Here is a 15,768-nt window from a genome sequence, read left to right as displayed (position 1 = left end):
AAGGAAATGGCTACCCACTCCAGTATTCTTGCCTGGAGAATTCCATGAACAGAAGCGTGGCGGGTTACAGTCTATGGGGTCCCAAAGATTCAGACACGACTGAGCAACTGACACTTTCACTTTACACTTAAAGGCATCTTTGGTTGCCACACCTGGCGGGGGGTGTTGGCTGCTCCCAGCCTCTAGCGGGTGGAGGCCAGGGGCGCTGCTGGGCACAGGCCAGCCCCCTGCACGCAGGACGATCGGCCCCAAGTGTCCGCAGTGTCCTGCTCAAGCCGACCCTCCGGCTCTCCTTGCCCGGCGCCGCCTTGCTGCTGTTTTGCCCAGAGCGCCTCCCCGCTGTCCTTTAGAGACCGTGCTCGACCCGGGCCTTGCTCTGGCTCCTGGCGGCCCCAGGCGGGGACAGCGGCCCGTCCAGGCCTACTTCCAGAGTTGGCACCTTTAGATCCCAAGCTGGCTTCTCTGTAAACCAGAAGAAGCCTCTCGGCTCCTGCTTCTTCCCGCCAGCTACTGTGGCCCCAGGAATTCAGATTGATTTTCATATTAATCTCAGTACAACATAATTAGGAGAAATCCGATGCTGTGACATGAATTACTCAAGGCCCTGCAATGCCAACTGTAAATGAATTTCGGATTGCCTTCTGTTTTGAAAGATCCAGGCCACTCTCCCTGCCTTCAGCAGAGATAATCAGAAAACTGACCTTATTTGCCAGGGTCAAGGGCAGAATAAACTTTCCCCAGGAAAGACTGAAGGCAAAAGAAGAAGAGGCAGAGGATGAGATGGTTAGACAGCATCACCAACTCAATGGAGACGAATTGAGCAAAGTTCAGGAGATGGTCAAGTCTAGGGATCCCGGCGTGCTGCAGTCCATAGGGTCAAAAAGAGCGGGACAGGACTTAACAACTGAAGAACAGCTAAAAGTGTCTCTAGGTGTCCCTGGGAGAGCAGAACTGAGACTCAATCAATGTTAAGGAGTTAAGGAGTCTCGGGCCCCCACCGCCCGCCCAGCTGGAAGCCTTTGTCTAGCTCTGGTGTGAGTGGTTCAGAGCTGAACCCCTAGGGCCAGAGGACAGTCAGGGTCCTGTGGATCATTGCTCCTCAGAGTCCGCAGACCAGCAGCACCTGGAACTTGTTAGACATGCAGACTCTCAGGTCGTACGTTTGATGGGAGATGCGATAACATAAGCCACATCCTTAACTAGCTGGCTAACATCTGCTACGAACACTCAAACTTTGTTTCTCTGACTTGGCTGCACTGGAAAGAACTTACTATAAAAATATTAGAGGCGGCACTTTTAAAAAGCTTAACTTATTTATTTCATTCACTTACGGCCACGCTGGGCCTGCGCTGCTGGGTGCAGACTCTCCTCTAGTTGCAGCGGCGGGGGAGGGGGGCTACTCTTCGTTGCGGTGTGTGGGCCTCTCATTGCGGTGGCTTCTCTTACCGTGGAGCACCATCCCTAGGGCGCACAGGCTTAGTTGCTCCGTGGCATGAGAGATCAAACCCCTGTTCCCTCCATTGGCTGGTGGATTTTAATCACCGAACCCCCAGGGAAGTCCCCAAAGGCTTTATTTTATGTGTATTTTATCTCATTAAAAAAATACTCGTGGGTACGGACGGCCTGGGCATCCGGATGTTTTTAGAACCCTCCCCAACCCCACCCCTGCAGTGTCTCTAACGCACAGCCAGGTTTGAGAAGCCCTGGGTTAGGGATCTTCCGGCTTTATATTAATCCATCCTTTTTATGTAAGAGAGGAGTCCTCTTAGGTCCATTGTGCAGATGGGGACCCTGAGGCTGGAGCAATTGAAGAACCTCCTCCAAGGTCACAGGATGAGTAAGGTGCACGGCTGGGATTTGAACCTGGCTCTCGGAGTCAGTGGGCTCCTTAGTGCACGGCTGCATTAGGGAGGCTGGTCGGGTGTGCATCTTGAGTTTGGGAAGCAGATGTCCTGATGGCCCCAGGGTAGGAAGCATCAGCAGACATGAAGCCTGCCCAGGCCACCCTACTGTCCTCCAATAACCCCCACAAGGCCTTGATGTTGAAACGCAGTGCCCAGCTGCCATAGCCGGCCCAGCACCCGCAGAAGAGCTGGCGCTTCTGCTGGCACGGTGTCCGGTGTGACGGGCGACGTGTGACTCTGTCCTGACTGCCTCCTTCCCTCTCTCCCACAGTACTCGCCCAGCATGCGGGCCACCTACCTGTCCGTGGCAGATGAACACCTGCGGCGCTACGGGAATGAGTTTCCAGGCTAACATGCTTTCCGGAGTTCCTGCCTCCATGCTCCGTTTTGGTTTTTAACTAAGGCAAATGCGAGTGTGTTTCTTTAACAGAAACCAAAGGCATATACAGAGACGACAGGGTCGGAAGGCTCTGGCTGGTGCCAGGGAGTGACTGGAGATTCAGGGAGAGTCAGCCCGGGGTTGGCTGACATTCCTGGGCAGACAAGCCCTGTGAGCTGGACCAGCCCTCTCCCTCCGCTAACTCCCTCTCCACACCGGAAACGCCCCCAGGTGCTTGGCCGTCCCTAAGCTAGGAGCCTGCCTCAGTTCGCCCCTGACTCCCCGCCTCACCAGGTGGGGAAGGGCAGTGATGAGGGCCTGGGTCAGGCTTGAGGGACCCCTTGCTGGGACTCTGCCTCCTGCAGACACAGCTGGGAGCCCAGGTGACCATTCTCGGGGTCGCCTCTCTCCTCCTGGCTGCTCAGATGGGTACCATTTACCCACAGGTAAAGGCAGGTGGGCGGATCAGGAGATCCTTTTTAAGGTGACATCCCTGATGAGACCAGACACTGTCCAACTCAGCCTCCCGGGCCCCAGTAGACTCTTCCCGGGCCATGGAGGGAAGGCCTTGGCAGGTTCTGCCTATGAGGCCAGGAGCTCCAGGGCCTCACAGCCTGGTGGGCTTCCAGGCGGCGGTGGTGGACCTGTCTTCTCTGCAACCTTCTGTCACCTCACCTCCATTCCAGAATCTCCGCTGTGAGTTTACTCATGGCGGTAAGGGCGGTCTCAGGTATTCACAGACACTTTGAAAAAGCGACTCTCTTTCTTGCCAGTGTAAGATTCTTGATTATCCAAAGAATTGAAACTCATCCCACAAGCCAGTTTTTACAGCAGATGTGGGGCTGATCCCTCCCACCTGATTTGTCGAACAAAACAGGTCAGTGAGACACCCTGTCCCTAGATGCTGGTTGGTGGGGATATGTGTTCCTCCCACCTGGACGGATCCATCTTCAGAGAATAAAGTCTCTGGGAGGCAAGTCTGAACATGAGCAGTCTGGTCCCGGAGACTGGCTGCGTGGCCACATCAGCTCTCCCTACATCTGTCTCCAAGTAGGTCCTAAAGGTTTTAGCAAAATGGTGTCCTGATGCACAGACGGGCATCTTCCCTACCTCTCCCTCTGTCCTGTCCCTACCCCCGACCGGTGCCCGCTGGGTGAGGGAGGAGCCTGGGGACCAGGAGGAAGTGATGACCCACCACCCTCTCCCCTGAGGATCCAACGTTAGCGTCTTTGGTGCTTCCAACCTCCTGCTGACAAAGAGCGCAAGGCCCGGGAGGCCCACAGCCTCCTACACCGAAGCAGGGGCGTGGGGTAGCGTGGCTGTGGACCGGGGCACCGCTTCTGGTCAAAAGGCTGAACAGCAGAGTGGTTTTCAGGCCCAGCCAAGCCTCCCTGATCACACGACCACCGGGCCACCGGGACTCTCTGTCTCCCTCATTCCCCTGTACATACGTGTACCGTGACCCCACCTTCGCGAGGCCGTGTCGCATGGTGGTGCATGTCAAGGTGGTGCTTCTTAACGTTCCTCGTTGGCCACTAGAGTTGTTTTTCATGCATGTAAACTAAACTAGAATCCCTTGGGTGGTTCCTGGAGGAGCCAGGTGGGCACACCTCTGCTTAATACCGGTGCGCCCTCGCCTGGGGAAGAAATAAACCACTGGTACTAAATGCACGCTGTGTCCAACTTCCTGGGCTTCGGGAATGATGAAGGTAACTGATGGCACCTGCTGGCTGGGTTATACTCGGGGAGGGGATCAGAGCGGGTTTCGGTGTTGAGGATCTAAAGACAGGGCTGTTGAAAGAAAACAAAACAGAAAACTAAATAAAGAGAGACAGGGCCTCACCTCGCTGCTCTTTGGAATCAAAGTCAGGCCTCCTTTCTGCCTGAATCTCCAAAGCTCCCCTTGGGGGTGATTGCTTTTAGGGTTGCTGATAACAAGTGGCATTTATTGAGCAACCGCCGAAGTGCCAGCAACTGTCCCAAGTCATTTTGTAAATAAAGAAGCCGGAGATGTACAGAGAAAGGACTTGGTGCAGTCGGTGCACGTGTCGGAGCCAGGAGTGCGTAACTCAGCCCAGGCGGGCCCCCCTGGGCAGTGACACGGGCTTGCGGCGGGGTCACAGGGCGGGCCACCTCTCCCAGCTTGGCGGCAGGTCCTTGCTGCATCCTCTTCCGAAACTCTCTCCCTGCAGGGGTTGCCTGCCTGCGCCCGGGCTCCCGCGACACACGGAGCCCTTCAGTCCTTCCTTGCAGCGTCTCATGTCCGGTGAACACCCAAGCCAGCCTGGGAGGGCACCCAGCCTGAGGCTGTTGTTTATGCTGATTCCTCTGGAGCAGCTGACGGAGTTGTGCACCCTTGTGGAAATAAGGGATGGTACGGCTGCTTTGGATAAGAGCATTCAGTTCAGTTCAGTCGCTCAGTTGTGTCCAACTCTTTGCGACCCCATGAATCGCAGCACGCCAGGCCTCCCTGTCCATCACCAACTCCTGGAGTTCTCCCAAACTCATGTCCATCGAGTCGGTGATGCCATCCACCCATCTCATCCTCTGTTGTCCCCTTCTCCTGCCCCCAATCCCTCCCAGCATCAGAGTCTTTTCCAATGAGTCAACTCTTCGCATGAGGTGGCCAAAGTATTGGAGTTTCAGCTTCAGCATCAGTCCTTCCAAAGAACACCCAGGACTGATCTCCTTTAGGATGGACTGGTTGGATCTCCTTCCAGTCCAAGGGACTCTCAAGAGTCTTCTCCAACACCACAGTTCAAAAGTATCAATTCTTCGGTGCTCAGCTTTCTTCACAGTCCAACTCTCACATCCATGATACCTGACCACCGGATAACAGTATGGAGGTTCTTAAATTAAAAATTAATAAATTCTACTAAATAAATAGAATTGCCCTATGATTCAGCAATTCCACTTCCCAAAAAAATTGAAAGAATGGTCTCAATCCCTGTGCCCCCATGTTCATAGCACGGTTAGTTACAACAGGAAAAAGTGGAAGCAACCTTAGCGTCCACTAATAGATGAATGCGCTGTGTCCACAATGGGATACTACACAGTCTCTAAAAAGGAAGGAAAGCCTGACACCTGCTGCAGCACGAATGAACCCAGAGAACATGCTGCCGAGTGAAATAAGTCACACACAAAAGGAAAACTGTGATCCCACTTCTGCCGCTGCTCAGTCGCTTCAGTCTCACCTTTCTCTGCGACCTCACGGGCCATAGCCCGCCAGGCTCCTCTGTCCACGGGATCCTCCAGGCAAGACTACCGGAGTAGGTTGCCATGCCCTCCTCCAGAGGATCTTCCCAACCCAGGGATCGAACCAGCATCTCTTTGTCTCCTGCGTTGGCAGATGGGTTCTTTACCACTAGCGCCACCTGGGAAGCCCCATGATTCCACTTCTACAAGGTACTTAGTCAAAATCATAGACACAGAAAGTCAAAATCAAAGACACAGAAATTCCTGTGCTTGCCAGGAATTCGGGGAGAGGGGAGTAGGGCCTTATTGTTTAATGGGAATAGAGTTTTGATTTGCAAAATGAAAAGAGCTCTGGGATAGATGGTGGTGATGATTGTATAACAGGATGAAGGTTCTTAGCACCACTGAACAGAGCAGTAAAAAATAGTTAAACTGGTAGATTTTATGTGTACTTTATCACGATGAAACACAGGATAAAGAGGTTGGTGGGACCACATTGCAGTGGACTGTGGACTGGCCTTGGGGATGGCCAGGGCCAGGGGCTGCTCTCAGCAGAGAACTTCAGTTGCCGGGACTTCACTGGTGGCCCAGTGGCTAAGACTCCCAGCCCCCGATGCAAGGGGCCCGTGTTCGATCCCTGGTCAGGGAACTAGATCCCACACGCTGCAACTGAAGATCCCACCTGCCACAAAAAGGACGCGACACACCCAAATAAATAAGAATCTGGATGGTGATTAAAGTCACTGGGTCATTTAACAAAAATACAAAGCTGCCAGATCTGCTGTGATTGCGTGGAGACCTGGAAGACGCTGCAGTTTTTAAAAACGGGACCCCTGTGCTTCCTTCTAATTATATGCTCTTGCTGGCTTTCCGGGGTGACGGAGACGGGCCCTCCCATGGGTGCTGCCTGTCTTTCCAGTGAGCGGAGCTGCCCACTGGCGGTTGGCAGCAAGCAGGCTTTCCGAGTGAGAGTGGGCGAGAAGCCTGTAATAAGTCATCGCAATGATACGGGAAGGGAGCCTGCAGTTTTCCTCTCGACTTTTCTGTTTCTCTCCGCCCACTCCCCCTCACCTCTGTGTGTGCAGGGAGCCTCAGAGTTCCAGAGCTGGGGGAGGGGTGAGGAGTGAATCTGTGATCACAGCTCCAACCAGCCAGTGCCCCAGGATGGAGCTGACCCACTTCTAGACGCTTTGTGTCTGAGTTGCCTCTGACCACACAAAGCCGGTTCAGCGGGGCTTTCAGACACTCCTGCACCCAGCTCCCATTACTCGGAGGGGCTACTCGGCTCAGAGAAACTGGTTTCAGGAGTCCAGGGGCCAGCTGATGGCAGCAGTCACCATGGGCTTGCCTTTTGTTGGTGCCGTTGGGCAAAGCGCCATCTCAAGGGGCCAGGCAGTAGTGAAACACATTTACAGAGAAGTTGGGGCACCTGAGGAAGGGATGTTTGCTTTCCTCCTGTCCTTTCACAGAATCCCCAGAAGCTGGCCAGGAGCCTACAGTGCCTCTCAGATCCCCACAAACTAGCTCCAGCTGACTTCTGTAAACTCATCTCTCACTGGCCCCCAGCAGGGACCCCCTCTCCTTCCCTTCTGCAGCTCATAACCATTTGTCAAGGCTCCATTCCAACCCCAAATCCCACTTCTTGTATGACACATGGTCCGCCCAGGTCCAGATCTCCAACACCCATCTCTGAACTCAAGTTAGATCCCCGGCCGTGGGAGGCACAGAGCTGGCCTCCGGAGCAGGCTCTGTGGTCAGCTCCAGCCTGGGCACGCTGCCGCATCAGCTCAGCTGGTCCTCCTAGTTATCCCGAGTACTGCAGCTGCCCCCTCCCTAGGCCAATGAGGATTGTCGAGTCTGGTGGCTCAGATGGTAAAGAAGCCACCTGCAATGCAGGAGACCCTGGGTCGGGAAGATCCCCTGGAGAAGGGAATGGCCACCCACTCCACTATTCTTGCCTGGAGAATCCCAAGGACAGAGGAGCCTGGCGGGCTACAGTCCATGCAGTCGCAGAGTCGGAGATGACTAAGCGACTAAGCGGGGCTTCTCTGGGGACACACGGTCAAGAATTGGCCTGCGATGCAGAAGACCTGGGTTCCATCCCTGGGTCAGGAAGATCCCCCGGAGGAGGGCACGGCAACCCACCCCAATATTCTTGCCTGGACGGACAGAGGAGACTGGCAGGCTACAGTCCATGGGATCCCAAATAGTCGGACACGACCAAGCGGCTAACATACACATACAAGCAACTAAGCACGAGTCAGAAGGAAGGCAACTTGCCCAACGTCACTCTGTTAGTGACCAGTCAAGTGAGTGAGTGAAAGTCACTCAGTTGTGTCCGCCTCTTTGCGACACCATGGATCGTAGCACACTAGACTCCTCTGTCCATGGAATTTTCCAGGCAAGAATACGGAAGTGGTTTGCCATTCCCTTCTCCAGGGGATCTTCCTGTCACAGGGATGGAATCCAAGTCTCCTGCATTGTAGGCAGATTCTTTACCATCTGAACCATCTGGCTGGGATTCAAACCCATGTTTTCTGGCCCCACATCGGGTTCTTTTAGTTTACATTGTTTCACCTCATTGTCTTAACTAAGGAGAAATTTCATTTTATTCGTTTATCGGCAACCAAGAGCTAAGCTGTGGAAACACCCAGCTCCTACCTTATAGGAGTCTCTTCCTGGTCGCGTGGTTCAGACTTGAGCTTACTATTAAATGTGCAGGGGCTACGGTAACAGAGAGGAAGCTGGGGGTCCTAATTCCCATTTAGCAGACAAGGAAACTGAAGGAAGGGGTGGAATCGATCTTCTGGATCATGAGCAAATCCATAACACAGCCTCACCCAGGGCTCAGGACTCCGAGGAGCACTGAGTAAGTAGTACGTTTTGCATTTTCTGAGAATCTTGCCAAATGCATATTTGTGGACTTGGATAAGCGCCTTGGCAAAGATCCTACATACGTTTATCGTTACCGGTGCTTGACTAATTTAGGAGGGACTGGAGACGTGGCTTAACGGGATGGAAGGGTCACGTGCTCCAGGTTTCCTCCGCGCCCCGCGCAGCCTCGCGTCCTGGGCCCGGCCAGGGTTGCTAGGCAACGAGTAAACTCCGCAGCCGTTTGAGAAGCGCTGGAGCCAGCTCCGAGAATCGGCGGCTTCCCCAGCGGCAGCAGGAACCGACCCCGAGGTTAAGGGGCGGACGCGGGGAGGGTGTCCGCGGCTGAAGAGAAGGCTGGAGAGTGAAAGGGAGCCCCAGAGGGTGAGAAACGCCTCTAGTGCAAGAAGCTCCTCGTGGGGCGTCCTTCCGGGCTAGCTCTGCTGGATGATGGACCCCGGGGACCGGCACTCCTAGGGTCCCCCGCCCATCAGTCCTCGCTGCCCTCGATGTTCCCGGAGTCCCAGGACCCAGCAAGTTCCAAACACCCTGCCTCCTGCACCGTTTGCGGCCAGTCCGGTCCTGACGCGATCCGTCTCCTGGTGGGGGGATGGGAGACCTAAAGGGTTTACAGCCCCCGGGATCGAAAATACAGCCTGAGGCTGGGGTGGTGGGCGGCCCGGCCCGGTGAAGAGGAGAGCTTTCTGGTAAGAATGGAGGGAAGGGCGTTAGAGTTACTGAGCCCCTCTGCAGGGGTGGTCCTCTGCAGCGTTTCACGTATTCCTCAACCCCGGAGTGGGTATCCATCCGGATGCCCTGAGGGTATCCTGCTGAAGGTCACACGCAGGGTTAGTTCCTTCTTCCTGCAAGAAGTTCACAGTTAATGTCTCTTGAACCACACGAGTACATTCTTCTCCCAGCTTTCGGACCCAGTGTTTCCCTCTTACATCCGTAGCTTGCTGGAGTTTTTCACATCAGAAGAGGAGGAGTAGGGGAGAGACCTCTAGGGGAGCGTCCTGGCGGATTGGGGTCACATTGCACGTTCAGCATGTGACAAAGGGAGGAGGGGGCCCCCCTCTGTGCCAGGCACTGGGGATGCGAGTGAATAGAAGACCACAGTCTTCTAATTAGGAACCATTACTCTCAGGGACTGTCATTATGAATGAATATTCGTTGTTGCTGTTGTTTAGTCACTAAATTGTGTTTGACTCTTTTGTGACCCCATGGACTGTAGCCTGCCATACTCCTCTGTCCATGGGATTTTCCAGGCAAGAATACTGGAGTTGCCTTTTCCTTCTCCAGGGGATCTTCCTCACCCAGGGGTCAAACCCACCTCCCTTGCATTGGCAGATGGATTCTTTACCACTGAGTCTCTAGGGAAGCCCAATGACTATTAGCACCACATCCAAAAAAAAAAAAAACCCATAGTCTTGGCTCAAGGGTTCAATGCTCTAGTGGGCAGAGCAGGGAAACACCGGCCCACATCACCCTCCGGGTCTGGGGACCTCCTCCCACCTCTGGCTGTCTTCACCCTCCACCTCTTGGAGCTCATCCCAGGTTGACCCCAGTGTGGAGCAGAGGAAGGAATTCCCAGGGCGATCAGCCACTTTTGAAGGCGAGTGAGTCCCTTATGACCCCAAGTTCCAGAAGGTGCATAAACAGGAGAAAGAGGGCCGGGAGTCCCTCTGCCTACAGTCCTTTGTCCAGCCAGACACAGCACGAGGGCTGGAGCCTGCCGCAGGGACAAGACAAGGAGAGGCCCAGTCACCTTTGTGACACCAGGGAGTCCAGTGGTGGGGGAAGGAGGCCACCCTCCACTTGCCTGCCCGTGAAGCTCCTCCACTGAACTTCTCAGCCTCCCCCCACCAGTCCCTCGTCTCTCCCTTTCTCTGAAGCCAAAGGAGGTTCTTTCCAGGAATCACTTTGCTCATTATCATTGCATAAGCCGAGTCTTGTTTTTATGTTTGGTGAAGGTTCTGATCTGACTGCCCCAGGATGTCGGAGGCGGTTGCATGTTTGGCATTCAGATCAGCATGTCTCTAATTCCATGTGGTCTTGTGTTTGAGATGCTTGTGGGGCTGAGGTTCCCACGGGTGGCATCTCCTCCCCCAAAGTCCCAGAGGGCAACGAGGCGGCTTCTGCCTCCCCTGGAAGCTCCCTTTGCAAGACAGCCTTACTTAGGCGCTGCTTTGGCGCAGCCCAGCCTGTGAGACTTGTCTCACCAGGGCAGGGAGAGACCTCCTGAGACCACCCCCCCGCCCAGCTCTGACCTCACCATTCATCTTCATGCTCCACCAGCTTGTGAGAAAGAGCCCGCTCTGGGTCCTTGAATGAGCTGTCTTCCCATCACCCAGCCAGCCTTTAAATGTCCCCTCTGTCTGCCTCCAGATAGAAAACAATGCCTCTGTTCTCACTCCTGGCTTGGCCTTGGGAAGCACCAAGAAGGAAAGCAAAGCTGTTAAAAATATGATCTGGGCTAAAGAGGCTATTTTTGTCTTCCTAGGCTTTCCTCGTGCTCTTAAGACCCCTTGTGTCCCCTAGAGCCAGCCGTCTCGTGGCAGTTGTCTCTTACCAGAGGGAGGGATAAGCAGCCTGTAGTTATCAGAGCCTTCAGTCCTTGGGGGCGAGTGTTGGGAGGTAGAGGCGCAGCCCTGCTGTAGTTCAGCGATGAGCTGGCGGCCAGGGCGACGCTCACTGGGTGAGCACCCTTTTCCACGAGGCTCTTTCTTGTCCATGAAAAATAAACCCTTCGGGCAACCTGCTGTCATTTGTGCTCTGTCCCCATCCTCTGTTCTCCAAGCCATTGCTCCTACCCTTTCTGGGTAGAAAAGTTTCCAAACCACAAGAAAGAGTGAAAAATACTGCTCCCTGTAAGTCTGATGCAGGGTGAGCTGTACTGGGGCTGAGAAGTAGGCGGTTGGGAGGGTGGTACTGTCTCCAACAAACAACGCATGTGGATGCAAAGTGCCCTAGTAGTTAACTCTAACCTTATCGCCCTCACCCGCGTCCCAGCTGCTCCAGGGCCTGAGGCCACCCAGGCACATGCCTCTAGGCTGCCGCAGAGCTCTTGGCCCTGAATCTTGGGGGACAGCAGCCTGGACCCACCCGTCTGGTTCCTTGAAGCCCTGGAGTTGGGAGATCTTCCTCACCCAGGGGTCAAACTGGTGCACAGGTGCAAGAGCGCCAGCTCTTCTGCGGGTGCTGGGCCCCCGAGTTTCAACATCCAGGCCTTGTGGGGGTTATTGGAGGACAGTAGGGTGGCCTGGGCAGGCTTCATGTGACCGTACAAATGTCTAAGCCTCGTCTCAGACATGTAGATCAGTGTTTACAGGAGGGGGGCTGGGCATCTCTGTGTTTTGAAGGGACAGTCCAGATTTGAGGAATGTTGGCTGTGAGATTAAGAGCCCTCACTTTAAATCAGTGGTTCTCATCCTTGGCTGCAGCTGAGAGATGATGATTTAATTAGCCTGCAGTTCAACCCGAGCATCGTGGGGTTTTTTTTTCCAGAGCCCTCCAGGTGTTTCTAAGTGTGTAGCCAAGGTTGAGAATCACTACTGTATTTTCATTTGTTTGTTTTGGCTGTGGGATCTCAGATCAGGGATTGAACCTACACACCCTGCTGCGATCCATTTTGAGTCATTGTTTTGTATGGAGTGAGGTAGGAACCTGGGGTCATTCTTTTGCCTGTGAATGTACAGCGTCCCCAGCACCATTTGTTTAAAAGACCATCCTCTCCCCATTGTGTTCTTAGCACCTTCATTGAAAATCAATTGACCATAGATATAAAGGTTTATTTCTGAGCTCTCAGTTCCATTCCATTGATCTAAGTGTTTGTCCTTATGCCAGCATACCACTCTGTCTTGACTATTCGGGTTTTGTTTTTTTTTTTTTCAATGTGGACCATTTTTAAAGTCTTTATTGAATGTGTTACACTATTGCTTGTTTTATGTTTTGGGTTTTTGGCCTGTGGGATCTTAGCTCCCCGACCAGGTATCAAACCCACCCCCCCTGCACTGGAAGGCGAAGTCTTAACCACTGGTCCACCAAGGAAGTCACTAATCATGGTTTTAACAAATGTTTTCTGACAAAGTAAATGAAATCATTGTCAGGTCCAGTGTGTGGCAGGGAATTTAGTTCAACATAATCACCATCAGTATTTCTTCCTTGCCTCTGGATAATCATATTAGCTCAGCAAAAACTGTATCATTTGGTGAGTTAGAGCTTTTTCAGGTAGACCAGCGGCAATACTTGTTGGCTCTGTGGTCCTGGGCAAGGCATTCTGGGTCCCTGTGAATATCAGGTTCCTCCAAAGTGGATTGGTGATCTCACTGTCCACTTTAGAGGGCAACTGTAAGAACCGAGCAAGATAACGCTTAGCCTGTAGTCATCATTCCATAGATTATGTTTTCAAATGCAGCTCAGCATCTGGACAAATCCCTTAGGAGCCTTCCCCCCACAACCAGAGAGGAAACACGGAGTCGCGCGCAGTGGTGGGGCTCCTGGAGACCAAGAGGTAGCCAGCTGGAGGCCCTCACCACATACCCTTCCCCATCCCTGCAGCAGCCGGTACCATGGAGATTGTGTACGTATACGTGAAGAAACGCAGTGAGTTTGGGAAGCAATGCAACTTCTCCGACCGCCAGGCAGAGCTGAACATCGACATCCCGCCCAACCCCGAGCTGGCCGAGCAGTTTGTAGAGCGGAACCCGGTGGACACAGGCATCCAGTGCTCCACCAGCATGTCGGAACATGAGGTGGGTCCCTGAGCCAAGGGCCGGGCCAGTGGAGGTGTGGTCTGGCAGAGCTGTGGGTCGGGGCTGGTAAGCAGGACTGCGTGACTCCATTCCCATGGGAAGCCAGTTAGTGGACCAGTGCGGATGCTGGATGTGTGAGGGCATCAGCTTGGTGCCCAGGGTCAGGACAAGCCCCAGTACCAACCATCCTCTGGGCCAGGTGAATGCAAATCAAGAGCTCCTCTCTCTGGCCTCTCCTCTAAGACTCTTGCTAGAGTTGTTTTAAGCATTTGGTGCAGCTTTTGAACTGTGGTGCTGGAGAAGACTCCTGAAAGTCCCTTGGACAGCAAGGAGATCAAACCAGTCAATCTTAAGGGAGATCAACCCTGAATATTCACTCTAAGGACTGATGCTGAAGCTGAAGCTCCAGTATTTTGGTCATCTGATATGGACAAACGACTCACCGGAAAAGTCCCTGATGCTGGGAAAGACTGAGGGCAGGAGAACAGGGCGTCAGAGGATGAGACGGCTGGACGGCATCCCTGATGCAGTGAACATGAACTTGGGCAAACTCCGGGAGGTGGTGAGGGACAGGGAGGCCTGGCGCGCTGCAGTCAGTGGAGTTTCAAAGAGTCAGACACGACTGGGGGACCGAACGGCAACAACAGCTGGGAGAGGCATCTGAGGGGCCAGGGATTCACACCTCCTAGCTTGTGAAAAAGAAACGGTCCCATAGAAAGTTCTGATCAGAGGTGCCTCTAAGATAAGAGAACCGAGGGTCAGGTTGCTGTTCAAAACCCCAGATTTCTCCTGGTCTGTCCGAAGCAGGTGATCAGCTCCTGATTATGTCAACTACTGCCGGGAGAAGATTAGACTGAGGGGATAACCCTGTTGTCATATTCCTAAATCAGCGGCATGAAAATCACACTGATTTGGCCAAAACACATTATGAGTGTTTCCAATAACTTCCAGTTCAAACACATTGACTTTCCTGCTTCGCCAGGGTGAGCTGCTGTCACTGGGGCCAGAGCAGTCTTGTTCATGGGAACTTCTGAAACAAGACAACAGCCACGAATTCCATGCCACGCTGGGGTCTCCAAAGCCAGTGACTTTGCCTTGTTGAGACTTCTAGCTTTCGTGAGAAATGGCTTATAAAGGAAAAAGAAGTGAGAGTGAGAGCTCAGTGAGTGTGGAGTCTCCATTTGGGGTACTGAGAAAGCTCAACATTCAGAAAACGAAGATCATGGCATCCGGTCCCATCAGTCCATGGGAAATAAATGGGGAGACAGTTAAAACAGTGTCAGACTATTTTGGGGGGCTCCAAAATCACTGCAGATGGTGACTGCAGCCATGAAATTAAAAGACGCTTACTCCTTGGAAGAAAAGTTATGACCAACCTAGATAGCATATTCAAAAGCAAAGACATTACTTTGCCGACTAAGGTCCATCTAGTCAAGGCTATGGTTTTTCCTGTGGTCATGTATGGATGTGAGAGTTGGACTGTGAAGAAGGCTGAGTGCTGAAGAATTGATGCGTTTGAACTGTGGTGTTGGAGAAGACTCTTGAGAGTCCCTTGGACTGCAAGGAGGTCCAACCAGTCCATTCTGAAGGAGATCAGCCCTGGGATTTCTTTGGAGGGAATGATGCTAAAGCTGAAGCTCCAGTACTTTGGCCACCTCATGCGAAGAGCTGACTCATTGGAAAAGACTCTGATGCTGGGAGGGATTGGGGGCAGGAGGAGAAGGGGACGACCCAGGATGAGATGGCTGGATGGCATCACGGACTCGATGAACGTGAGTCTGAGTGAACTCCGGGAGTTGGTGATGGACGGGGAGGCCTGGTGTGCTGTGATTCATGGGGTCGCAAAGAGTCGGACACGACTGAGTGACTGAACTGAACTGAAAGTTCTGGAACTAGATAGTACTCAGGATTGCACAGCATCGTGAATGTTCTTAATGCCACTAATTTGAGCATTTTTTTTAATGGTCAGAATGGTAGATTTTCCCTGGTGGCTCAGATGGTAACCTGTCTGCCTATACTATGGGAGACTCTGGTTCGATCCCTGGGTGGGGAAGATCCTCTGGAGAAGGAAATGGCAACCCACTCCAGTACTCTTGCTTGGAAAATCCCATGGACAGAGGAGCCTGGTAGGCTACAGTCCATGGAGTCACAAAGAGTTGGACACGACTGAATAACTTCACCTCACCTCACTTCATGGTAGGTTTTACTTTTTAAAATATTTGTGTATTAATTTGGCTGCACCGGCTCTTAGTTGTGGCATGCAGGATCTAGTTCGCTGACCAGGGGTTGAACCCAGGCCCCCTGCCTGCGTTGGGACTGCAGAGTCTTAGCCACTGGGCCACCAGGCAGGTCCCAAAACAGTAGACGTGATGTTATGTGTACTGTGTGAAAGTGTTAGTTGCTCAGTCGTGTCTGACTCTGTGACCCTTGGGACTGTAGCCCGCCAGGCTCCTGGGCCATGGGATTCTCCAGGCAAGAACACTGGAGTGGGGTAGCCATTCCCTTCTCCAGGGGATCTTTCTGACCCAGGGATTGAACCTGGGTCTCCTGCATCTCCTGCACTGCCAGGCGGATTCTTTACCATCTGAGCAGCCAGGGAAGCACGTGTGTGTTTTATCACCGTTGAAAAGATGCGGGGCGAGGGGACTGAAAAGGAGGCAGAGAG

The 15,768-nt window shown here is 53.2% G+C and overlaps 2 protein-coding genes across 5 annotated transcripts in view; both read left to right on the top strand.

Annotated features, from left to right (window-relative positions):
* Nucleotides 1–3,954, top strand: part of TTYH2 (tweety family member 2) — a 35,580-nt gene extending 31,626 nt beyond the window's left edge. The window contains exon 14 of the mRNA XM_027974025.3: nt 2,176–3,954. Within this exon, the coding sequence (XP_027829826.1) occupies nt 2,176–2,256 (81 nt within the window). The 3' untranslated portion in view covers nt 2,257–3,954. The remainder of the gene's footprint in view (nt 1–2,175) is intronic.
* Nucleotides 3,955–8,595: 4,641 nt separating this feature from the next.
* DNAI2 (dynein axonemal intermediate chain 2) overlaps nt 8,596–15,768 on the top strand; it is a 31,950-nt gene continuing 24,777 nt past the window's right edge. For 3 of the 4 annotated variants that reach the window (XM_060395034.1, XM_012186587.5, XM_042256444.2), the window contains exons 1-2: nt 8,596–8,733; nt 12,910–13,103. In XM_060395034.1, the coding sequence (XP_060251017.1) occupies nt 12,921–13,103 (183 nt within the window). In that variant the 5' untranslated portion in view covers nt 8,596–8,733; nt 12,910–12,920. The remainder of the gene's footprint in view (nt 8,734–12,909; nt 13,104–15,768) is intronic. The other variant, XM_042256443.2, reaches the window with a different exon arrangement.

The sequence above is a fragment of the Ovis aries genome, chromosome 11 (genome assembly GCF_016772045.2).
Source record: "Ovis aries strain OAR_USU_Benz2616 breed Rambouillet chromosome 11, ARS-UI_Ramb_v3.0, whole genome shotgun sequence".
In the NCBI taxonomy this organism is placed as follows: domain Eukaryota; kingdom Metazoa; phylum Chordata; class Mammalia; order Artiodactyla; family Bovidae; genus Ovis; species Ovis aries.
This window is presented reverse-complemented; position numbering and strand designations above follow the sequence as displayed.